This window comes from Melozone crissalis, unplaced genomic scaffold (genome assembly GCF_028551555.1).
Source record: "Melozone crissalis strain CALT ecotype California unplaced genomic scaffold, PUWL_Pcris_2 ptg000033l_1, whole genome shotgun sequence".
NCBI lineage: Eukaryota > Metazoa > Chordata > Aves > Passeriformes > Passerellidae > Melozone > Melozone crissalis.
In genome coordinates, this window is record NW_026535811.1 from 10,240,375 (window position 1) to 10,251,895 (window position 11,521).

The window sequence follows — 11,521 nt, forward strand, 5'->3', positions numbered from 1 at the left end:
GTCCCTGTCATTCCCTGTTCTTCATAAGGAGAATTTTGGTAACTAGCTTAGAAGTTTCTCTAAAGAATCTCAAAATTGTTGCTATGGTCTAAAACATTTGTAAGACAAATTTTGAAATGCCATTATTTCATTCAGCCCCATGACTTCTCTAAACAGGTGAATGGATGCACCAGAGATGAGAAACTGCCAGAGTGCCACTAATACATTTTTTTAACTCTCTTAAAACTGTGAGAGCTTGAAAGAACCTCACTATCCAAAATCCAAATACAGGATATCTTAAGAAGCACTAAAAAGACTTCCATCTCCTCCCATGTCTCATTTTGCAGTCAAAAAAGCCTCCTACAAAATGAATACATACTAAAAAGAGTTTTCATTGTGAGATAATAAGAGTCAAGATTATTAACAGAATACAAACGCATAATTGTTTGCTGAAACTCAGGATCTTGCAGAAGGAAAGATCCTGGCATGTTTTTTCTTCAGTGATAAATTTGAAGACTAAAACTAACTCATCGAAATGAAAAGGCGTGTAAGAGAGGGCGAGAGAAAGAGGCACAATGTATGAAAAAGGCAAAATAGACAGAATAATATAGAGCTTTACATAGTTTTACAAATTGTCTGTGGTTCTTTAAGCAGGCTCCTGAGAATGCCATACCTATGAAGCCAAGGTCTGTCCCTGTGTATGAGGCAGCAAAGGGCTCTGTGTCTCTGAAGGAACCTTGAAGAGTTGTGAGACAAAGCCATACTCTTGGAATGCCTCATTTTCCATGTTTTCCCTTTGCACAATGCCTATCCAGCTTCCCAGGGCATCAGGCTGTGTCCAGGACTTTGTCCTCCGCTGTCATTTTCCTCAGGTTTTATAATAAGGGAAGCACTAAAAGCTTGGCAGAGTCAAGAGTTGCTTTCACCCCACTGTTGTCCAGCAGTAAGGGAAGTGTGTTCCTAAGGATGCTTTTATCACAAGAAAAGTCCTGAGAATTTTATCTTTGTTTTCTGCTGGAGCATGACTAAGATATAATTGGCCCAATATGGACAAAGGCATCCTTCAATTCTTCTGAATGAGATCACGCAGACAAAGGAGGAGGGAGACTCTCCTTTCAAGCACCTTTGTAAAGGTATTGAACCCTCTGCCAGGATCTTCCTGTCCTTTTGGGGACTGTGGTGGAAATCTGACAGCTTCCACTGACTGCACTGAGGCTCTGGGCTAAGAGGTTACAGGGTAATTAGTAACATCTTCCAAAGAAATAAAAGAACATAATTTTATTTACCCATGTATTATCACTCCAAATTTAATTTTTTTTTTAAGTGGGACAACAAGTTCTGAAAAATTACATGTAAAGTTTAGTGTGTTTTATATGCTGAGGGAAAAACATATTTTCTTAAAATATGCAACTATAATATTTGAAGACAAGGGTATTAAGAAATTAGCACAAAATAAAATTAAAGGAAAGATGAGAAGCTTTAAAATTCCTGCCTTTTCAGATTCTTTTTCACAAGTTGTTCTTATTCCCAGCTTTACTGGTTCACTGTGGAGTTTGGCCTCTGCAAGGAAAATGGATTGATCAAAGCTTATGGTGCAGGACTGCTTTCATCTTATGGGGAGCTGATGGTATGTGTCAAATGTTGGAAATATTGAAAGACTTCTATAATCCACTTTCCTGAACTCTGGTAAAAGCAAACTATGTTTTTCTACAAAAATCAGTATGATTTAAAATTCAGATTTTTATTTTGCAAATAATTCTCCCTTCAAAGAAGCTACAGGGGAAAAGCTGCTGTGGTATTGTACCTGTCTTTAATCTAAAAAGATGAAATACAATGTAAGCAACCACCCCATAAAATATTAGATTTGTTTCTTCCTGCTTCTGCAGCTGACTTTGACACAGGACTCAGGTTCCTTGCCGGATTACTCACTAGAGGGCAATATTATGCCTATTATGAGCTTGCCTATTTTTCCATGCTATTGTCATTCACATACATATGAACCAGAAAGGCACCGATTGACTGGACCAAATGAAGTGCAAAGAAACAGGAAATAGCATGGACACTGATAAAAAGAAATTGCTTTGGTATTTTTCATTCCTAAACACATTTCAAAACTTATGTAAACTCTAGTTTTACATAGATCAAAATCTGCAAGCACAGGTTTCATACTGCCTTGCTTAGGTAGATTTACTGTAGAAAGAAGATTTGTACACTTTTAAAGAAAGTGGGTTTCCCCTCCTTTGACCAAACAGCTGATAGGAGAAGTATTAATTTCTCATTAATTTTGAAGATTTCTGATGCAGGTGATCACTTTTTAATTGCAGAAGCCCTAAACTTTTATCAGTAGGGCTCAAATCCTTCAAGCTGTGCAGATATTGGATGATATTTTTTAAATTGGTAAGAGCCAAAGGAAAATAAATACCACTCTTTTCAAGCATTTTTATAAACCAGAAACCTTTTTTCTCTTTCATGGGAGCTATATTTTGTGTTTAACACATAAACTCAGCAGCCTAACAGCCAGATGCATGATACATTCACATGGAATTGTGGCTGGATTAGCATAGCTTGGACTCTCTGAACTGGAGATGGTTGGGTTGTCATGACAATAAACATTTTACAAAACCCTCCCAGTTGTGTACAGGTCAGCCCACTTCCCAGTCAATTGGCAGGAGGGAAAAAAAACAACATTTTGATATCCCTCAAGGCATTTCAAGTAGGAATCCCCACAGAAAGGCAGATGAAATTAACACAGGGAAAGGGGATAGACATCAACCTTCACTTTTAGCACTTGATGAGTTTAGCATTGCTTTTCCTCAAAACACTTGCAATTTGGAGATGTTTGTGAGGTAACTCTGTGGAGAGCTTTCTCTCCTGATAAGCTGAAAGATCTGCATGTTCATTAGCCCTCTAGAGGAATAAACATGACTTCCTTTCTACAGAGCAACCTGATCCTGGCCTGATTGCTCATCAACTTCACACTATGTGCTGCTGAAGCTACTAAGGATCTGGGAATCCTTCAGTGCTTCTTATATTCACTGACAACCAACAGGAAACAAACTTGCTGTCATTTACCCAGTAAAACCAGAAATGTCCAATCAAAGCACAATTCAAAGCCAAATTTATTCTACTCTGCCTGGCTTAATACTTCATGGTTCTAAATCAAGTTCATTTACATGTTCAACAGGATACTAAAGGGCAGAGGTAATCATATTGCTGATATTTATGTAGCTTTCATAGAAATACGCATGACAAAATCCATCTGATGTGGTCACTTCCTTTTTCTGATTAAGGTTTATTCAAATGAAGGTAAAAATCTCATCAGAAATGCTCACTTTTGGTGTCTGGAGACAAGCTCAGCAGACTTGTACTCTGTCTTCTCTATTTCCACTCTTTTCCTCCTCAGGCACCAACAAGCTCTTCTGCTTTTGGTTAAAACCATAGGCAAGGACTGCTTGTGCACAAAACTGTGCTTTCTATATAGAACAAAAAAGTACAATCTCAAACTCCTTACCTCTGAGCCTGAGAGGGAAGTCCTAACTGTTCCTGAGCTGAAAAATGGCAGTTTTTTATCACTACTTTTATCACTGATAATTGTTGGGTAAAGCAACTGGATAAACTTTTGATAAAGCTGGGTCTGCCTCTGTGTTCATCCATCATATCAGTGAAAATACATGCAGGAGTGATAGCATCTATATTCAACAGGTAATGAATAGGATTATCCCCCTTTCAGCATGTTCTTCTTTTATGTAACACCTAAATCAGAAGATGGTCAAGCACCCTGCAGAATCCCTTTGTGAGCTCTGCAAGTTCCTCACTGTGCATCTCCTGGGACAATGGCTTACTGGTTCTGTGCAAGTCACCCTGAGCTCCTGAAATTTGTTGTACTCAAGTTAATTATATCTATAAATTTAAGTGCTGAAGTTTCCTTCTTTAGCTGATTTAATATCATTGATTTTTATTTAGAACAAAGCCAAAATACAGAAATATTTCCATTTATTCATTCTAATCTGCCTGTGCATCTGATTCTAACTTCAGTGTAGGCACTGGCAGTGTGGGTGAAGTGCTGAGGTCCAATGCCTGAGCACCTGTTAGCAAATTGCAAACCTGTACCAGCTGCTTCTTTTATAGCTGAAGAGAGAAAATGTGTATTGCAGTGCCTGTTTAGAAATAAAGCAGTGTCTAGACACATCTGTCAGAGAAGATGAAGATTGGAAGACAGTGAGGCTCATGATAGACTTGAGTTTATTGCTCTAGATAAGTTTTGTTGCTGCTTGGCAGAAAGCCATTATCCAACCTAATAATTATCTGCCAGCCTTCTCAGTGGGACCAGACACACACTCCTGCATGGACGTCCCAGACTTGATTCCCTATCTTTTAGCTGATCAACATATTTGGCACAGGCAGTGAAGTTTTGGCACTTTGCTGGCAAGGAACAGAGCAAATCCTGTAGGAATCTCAGTGTAGGTTGTGTGTTGAAGGAGGCACCCTGCAGCAGGGAGGGCTTTCCTTGGGCCTGAAGACTTTTAGGCCAGGACCAGCAGAATAATTCAGCCACCAAGGAGGGAATAAGGGCATGAGTTACTAAAACAAGAAGATAACAGCTAACCAGTGGCAGAGGGCAAGCAGCAGTCATCCAGCTTATGTTATATGAGAACTGTGCATCAGCAAGAAGCCTGGGAACATCCCTGAGCTGCAGTCTGTCCTGACTGGCTGTGGGTGTGTGACTGTAACCAAGGGAACCACATCCTGGCTATGAAATTCTAAAACATTTCCCTTTTCTACACAGCACCCACTCCTACCAGTTTGAAGCCAGCTTCAGGTAGATGAAGCTGTACAGAACTCAGGGCATAATTTGGGGGTAAGGCAGAGGATGAGAGGAAGAGCTAGGTACTCTCTGCATAAGTCTTGCACTTGAATCCCTGTTATCTAACAAAGCATTTAGTAACAGCAGCTAGGTATCAGAAGGATAACCATCCCCAAGTCTAAACTGAGCAGTTGTAATGTGTCTGACTGCTGGCCAAACTTGCCTCCTCTGAACTGTAAGAATTCCTCCCCAAAAGCTCTCAGTATTGCACTGTTTATTTCACTATACTCTGTCAGCTGTTCTACATTATCCCAAATGCTTCTTCTGTTAACACTCAGCTGGACTCTGTCCTACATACTGTAAAATCTTATGGCTCATACCACAATTCTGGCAACAATCGGTGCTCCATATGCTTTTCTTGCAGCACACCCAGTACTTAACTTGTAGAGGCCTTTAAGGCCATCCGGTTTCAAGCTGAACTTCCACTGAAATCAATGGGATTTCAGTTCTGCTTCAACACTGACTCTATAGTGGGACCCCTGTCAGGTTTTGAGTTACTGAAATCTTTTCCCATTCGTTCCCCAGAGCTTCTAAGATTCTAAGAGCAGCCTCATGTTTGTGTATACCAACCATCTTAGACTGTATGAGTGCTATCCAAGGTTTACTCTTCAATTACACACTGCAAATGAAGAGCAAGAAAAAGACCATCTTTTATATATTCTCGGGAGTTTTGGGGTTTTGGTTTTTTGGGTTTGTTTGTATTTTTTTTTAAAGCCTGGTATTTATTTCTGCACCAGTTATTGAAATGTCTAAATATGTGCTTAGGAGCACTGTCTGAATTTTTCCAACTAGAAGATTGAATTGAGCAGCATCACCCACTCTTACCAGTTATTTACAAGTAGCACCCTGAGAGTTGACATTTGGATTATAAAAGGGTGAAGGGAGTCTCCTGAAGGCTGGGGAAGAAGAGAGAAAGGGAAAGAGACAGATCTCAGAGAAGGCTGGGTACTAAAAGAATGTCCCTAGGTGAATGGGGCCCACTGTGCAGTCTGAAGGTGAGAAAAAGGGTCTCAATATTGATGGGATGAGTTCCTTGCCTTCCCAGGACTCTGTGCAAGTAAAACTGGCAGCTGGTTTAAAGGCATTTCCAATATTTGTAAACAGACTATGTAGATGTACCTTTGACTGCAGTGTGGACAGAAGTGGCTTCTATAAACCTCATATTTGCCTGGGGGGGACAATGTAAGAGAGCTGGAGAAAAACATATAGAAGAACCTCTATGGGTTCAAAACTGCAAAGGTACAGATGCAGTAGAGTGTTTATTTATATATTGGATTTCAGGGAAGATTTTAGGTTGCTATACTGGCCTGGGAGCTGTGCATAAAATACCAGAAACATTCTGCCTTCTGATCTTCATTGCAGCAGGAAGCATGAAATTTGTGACAAGGGCTAGGGGACTCTGAAGTAATGCTAGACAGCACTGTGAAATTTCTGTGATACTATCTGAAAAAAAACAGCATGATATTTTTTTCTTCTGGATATTTATATTTTGGGGGTGGCATAGACTTTCCCCTCCCTGTCTGAGGACATGGCTGTGCTATCCAGTTGTACACCACTGTAATACAGGCAATATATATATAAATATATATATCTCTTCTTTTATCTTAAAAAAATCTTTATTATTTGGTTTATTAATTATTAATTATGAAAATTAGCTCTGACATATGAAAGAACAGGACTTTCTATTACCCCTAACTATTTCCCAAAGAGAATTTTACTGCCCAGCAGGGACTAATTATTTCTCTGTTCATTCACCTGCTCTAACTGGTGCTGTTCCTGCTCCAAAGTATGCATTGTCAAACGAGCCAGAGTACAAGCCTTTTGATCCAGAAGTGACTGCAGTTCACCCCTATCAGGATCAAGCCTTCCAGCCTGTCTATTTCATTGCAGAAAACCTGGAAGATGCCAAGGTCAAGCTTCAGTAAGTAAAGTGTTTGTGGGTGTTTTCATTGAGGGGCACACACTGGACTGATTCTTAATCTCAAATACTTCTATTTACAAATTATTGCAACAACTATGGCAGGCTATCTTGCTGCATCTGCATAGTGGCTTTTGTACCACAAAGTAAAGCTTATCTCAGAAAAGATTCACAGAAACTCAGAATTTATTTTTGCTATGCCCTGTCCCCTGCTTCATCTTAACAATGCTTCATTTTAGCACCTTCTGAAGTAAATTCTGTAACTGAGCTGTGAGAGTGCAATCCCACCCTGTGTGCTAGTCCACACAAACAGGAGGTCATGAAGAACTGATTTACCCAAGGTCACTTGGAAATTTCATAGCAGTCTCTGCAATTAACAAGGATCAGCAGGGGGCTTGAAAACAAGGTTGCCTTTCTGCTCTGATTATATCTGCACAAGAATCCAGAATCAGCATTCACGGGCAACCTAATTTCTACAAAGTAGCTGTCTGCAACCTAAATAACATGATTTCAAATTAGCTTGAGGTGTTTCTAAACACATTTCCTTAACTGTGCAATGTTGTACAGTAAGGATGTTTGTTTCTTTTTCCTTTAAAAAAAAAATAAGCAGAGCTTAAATTCTGGCCTTCATCTCCAACATTTAGAACAACATGACCAATTCTGGCTGGAGGCCAGGATGTTGGTTGTGGAGCTACTGGGGAGCATGCAGGAGCTGAAATGAGGAATTTATTAGAGGAAGAGAACCTGAGCCAGATTTCTTCTCTACTCTCTTCTCCTCTTCCCCAGAAGCACTGTCTGCTGGGGCTGTAGCCATGGCTAATTAGGCTCATCATCTTAAATCTCAATGTTCACATTAAATTTTTAATACGTGTAAAAACGTGGGTGAGAATTCCCTGGCAGAAGAGAGGGGACTTGCAAAGCTTTTGACTCAGGCAAACCTGCAAAGAACGTACGAGGACAAGGAATACACCACTCTCAGGCATGGAGCTTTTTCATACATTTTTTTCAAGGCAGTTGCAGAGCCAAGGCTGCTCAAAATAACTGAAAGCACAAGAATCTGTCAGCACGGAAAACATAAGGCAACATCAGTACAGGGGGTTCCTACCAGCGTGCACTTAATGGAAATATTGTAGAAAATGGCAAGCAATCGTGTTTTTTCTTTTAATAGAGACAGAAAAATAGCCCAGGATGCCTAGTATCAACAGGTTTTTAGAATATAACACAGAAAGAACTGCTCCAGGTTATTTCTTGGAAGTGAAGGCGGCAGACATGCTGTGCTCCTGCATTCCTCAGCTTGTGGTTGTAATAACTCTGAGTTGTGTGAAGGCAGAGCGGTGAGAGCACAGACGGGGCCCGGCCAGCCAGGCTGACACCAGGCACTGCAGAAATTTGGGGCTACAAGAGGCTCAAACTCAGCCAGGCAGGCTGACACCAGGCACTGCAGAAATTTGGGGCTACAAGAGGCTCAAACTCAGCCAGGCAGGCTGACCCAGGCACTGCAGATCTCTGGGGCTGTGAGGGGCTCAAACTCAGCCAGGCTGACACCAGGCACTGCAGATCTCTGGGGCTGCAAAGGGCTAAGCCCTGGGCAGGGTGTGCTGCACCAGGCAAAGCTCAGGAGAAGCAGTGAGGAGGTTTCACAGCAGCCTCTGCTCCATGAGCGCACCCTGAGAAATGAGGTTCTGCAGGTTTTGCCCCTTTTGAAGCAGAAGCTCTGTCCTGTCTCCCCACAGGAGCTACGCCATGAGGATCAAGAAGCCTTTTGCTCTGCACTACGACCCCTTCACCAGCAGCGTAGAGGTTTTGAACACACCACAGAAAGTCAAGAGGGCACTCCACCAGATAAAAGAGGAGCTGGAAAAATGCTGCTTGGCCTTTGAAAACCTCTCTTAAAACCACAGCAGTACATCTCACCTGCCACTGAGATGCTTTTAGGTGGTGCTAGCACTTGGAGGCTTAGTGATGAAGTTGTACTCACAGGTAGAAATGTTAAATGCACAAACCAGCTTAGTTCAAGTAGTCTTTTCACTGTAATTTAGGCTGCTGACTTAGATAAAATAATAAGCACAACCCAGCCCAGTTCAGGTAATCTTTCCACTGTAATATAGACTGCTGACTTAGACAAAATAATGAGCTCCCGCTTAAAATGTTTCAATCACAAACAAGCCTTACTCCAATTTTTGGTAGGTGATATGATCATACTTAGGTGTATTGGGACTCTTAAAGGTTTTTTTTCCTTCCCTTGCCACGTTTTCAAGTTATCTGTCACAAAACAGCATAGTAACTTTTCATCCACACAGTGTTATATTTGCTGTCTTAATGGCACCATCACAACCTCTTAGGCTGGCTAGCTCCTTGCTGCTAGCAATTAGCATCACCTATTGCCCACAAGCTGTGAATGGTCCCCTAAAAATATGCAAATATAAGAGTTTGTTAGAGGACCACTTCTGCTCACTATTTAAGTACTCATTCAGTAGCCTTGAAATACAGCAAGATAATTTCTCGTCACATTTAAGATCACAAAATATTTGTACCTTCATTGAAAGAAAAGGAGGAAAAAAAAGGACCCAAGTACTCTGGCTCTGTCACATACAAGGATGCTTAATTTGAATGGGAAATCTAACTTCTAGGAAGGAAGTTCTTGTCTAAGGAAACATTTGTAAAAAGCCCTTTAGCAAATCGGCTTCCATTGCTTTTTTCAGGGAATTCAGATTCCCCTGGATACCATTAGAAATCTTTGCCTCTTGTTGATGTCTAGATGATTGTAGTAATGATCAAAAGCTCAAATCTATGGAACACCTGATGGAAAACCTAAGATCAACCACTAGCAGCCATATAGCCTTGCTATAGGAAAAATATCTGGTATGTTCTACAACTCATCTCGTCTCCCTCTCCAGCTCCTAAGATGTACCTGAAATTTATTTATGTTCCACAGGTCACATTTCCCAGAATCAGTCTTATTATTGCCCAGTCCAGACTTTCATGCTGTTTGTGTCCCCTTCCTTCCTCTACAATGCACAAATAGAGGAAAAGAAGATGATGCTCCAGACCAGAAGGGTTCCCTGTCCGCTCAGGGGCAGCGCAAGTAGATGGGGTTGATGTAGGTTACAGGCATGGCATGAGAAGGGAAAATGTGGATCTCATGGCTCAAGCTGGGTGATAGTTATATACAAATGTAAAAGAATATTTATCCTGTGCCACTTAGAAGCTCTACTTATTTATTCAAAATTGTATTTAGCACGTGGCTGCCTCGTCCACTGCTACCCACCAGCTGCCCAGCACCCAGTGTACAGAGCTCTGGGGAAAATGTGATGTGGTTTGGCTCTTGATGGAAAAGGAGTTATTAGAAAATGAGTTACCATGAGCTGCTCACTGTGGGATTGGAACACGTACACAGACACCACAGAGCAATCCACAGGCTGTTATTTCATACAGACCTTATCTCACTTTGTCATTTTTCCACTTGTCAGGCTCTATAGAAACTGTCTTATTGAAAGTTAATAGAATGCTGGTTCTTAAAGCTCCATGTCTGCAGCACTTCCAAAAATTTTTCCATGAGCAGCAATATCCAGGATCTGTGGATCTGCTGCAACTGCTCCGTTTTATTAAAATGTGGTGATGCCTGAAAAATTTTGAAGTATCTTGGCAAAAATGACTATGAGACCCCCTTCCTCTTAACAGAAGGAGCATCCCAGTCTCCTTTTTTATTTTAATTTGTTTTAAAATTCTACTCCAGGAGAACACTTGCATATCATAAACCCTGTTTTGCTAGAAATTCAGCCAGGGACAGAGCTGAAGTGAGTTCCTTTGCTTCTAGTATATTTCTGCTGTGATAGGGGATGATCTCTCAGCATGCTTTTATGGGTTTAATTCTACTTATCCTGCTCATAAACACACACACACAAATACCATTCCTCCTCAGAGCAATTTGTTTCCTTACATATTGTAATAATTTATCTGTCTGCTTCCTGCCAATTGGTGCATAGGCAAAAATATTTGATAGCTCACAACAGATTGTTTTCAGAAGTATTATTTTCATCAATCAGTCCTTTTACAGTGAAAATTAAATCATGTGCTCCAGTTCTGTGTGTTTTCCTTCTCTTTCTTTTTAAGTGGAAGATAATGCCAGAGCGGAAGAGCTATCAAAATATTTTCTATAGACGGACTCTCTGGGCCATAGGGTCTTTTTCATGTATTCCCTCTGAAAGGGCTGAATGTGGAATTTAGACTTGAGTTTGGCTATTACTCAGAACAGACCTATATTTGGAAGAAATGAGAGACCTGATGGATTTGTTTTGCCCAAGGCCTCACACTTTCTTTGGAGGGACTCCAGGCCCGCCCACACATCCTTGTCTTTTCCAGGTCCTGTAGCAAGGAGAGAAAAAGAAACCATTTTGGAGCCAGATTCTCCCACCCTTACACATGCTGAGTAGCACCCAGCCTCTCAAGCAGTCCCAGCAACAGCACTGAGCCTGTTTGAGGTGCTGCACACAGGAAATTTTATCAGCAAGATTATCAAAACCACTGTGGGTGTACTTGCTTTTTCCTCGCCTTAGTGATGGTCAGCTGCCACACAGGGCTGGGGCTGGCTGCAGTGAAACTTGGTGAAGCTGCAGAACTAATGGATTTGGCTACCTGAACTTTTAAGATGAGTAAATATTTTTCCAAAGGATGTAAATCTTTCCCTCCTTGCTCAGGCAGAACCTACCCCAGGCTAGCCATGTTTGACACTCCCCTCCGAGAAGGTCCAAATTCTTTTC

At 41.1% G+C, this 11,521-nt stretch overlaps 1 protein-coding gene across 1 annotated transcript in view; it reads left to right on the forward strand.

The window, feature by feature from the left end:
- Window positions 1–8,654, forward strand: part of LOC128940410 (tyrosine 3-monooxygenase-like) — a 28,033-nt gene extending 19,379 nt beyond the window's left edge. The window contains exons 10-12 of the mRNA XM_054281794.1: window positions 1,511–1,606; window positions 6,631–6,764; window positions 8,495–8,654. Coding sequence (XP_054137769.1) covers window positions 1,511–1,606; window positions 6,631–6,764; window positions 8,495–8,654 — 390 coding nt within the window. The remainder of the gene's footprint in view (window positions 1–1,510; window positions 1,607–6,630; window positions 6,765–8,494) is intronic.
- The last annotated feature ends 2,867 nt before the right edge of the window (window positions 8,655–11,521 follow it).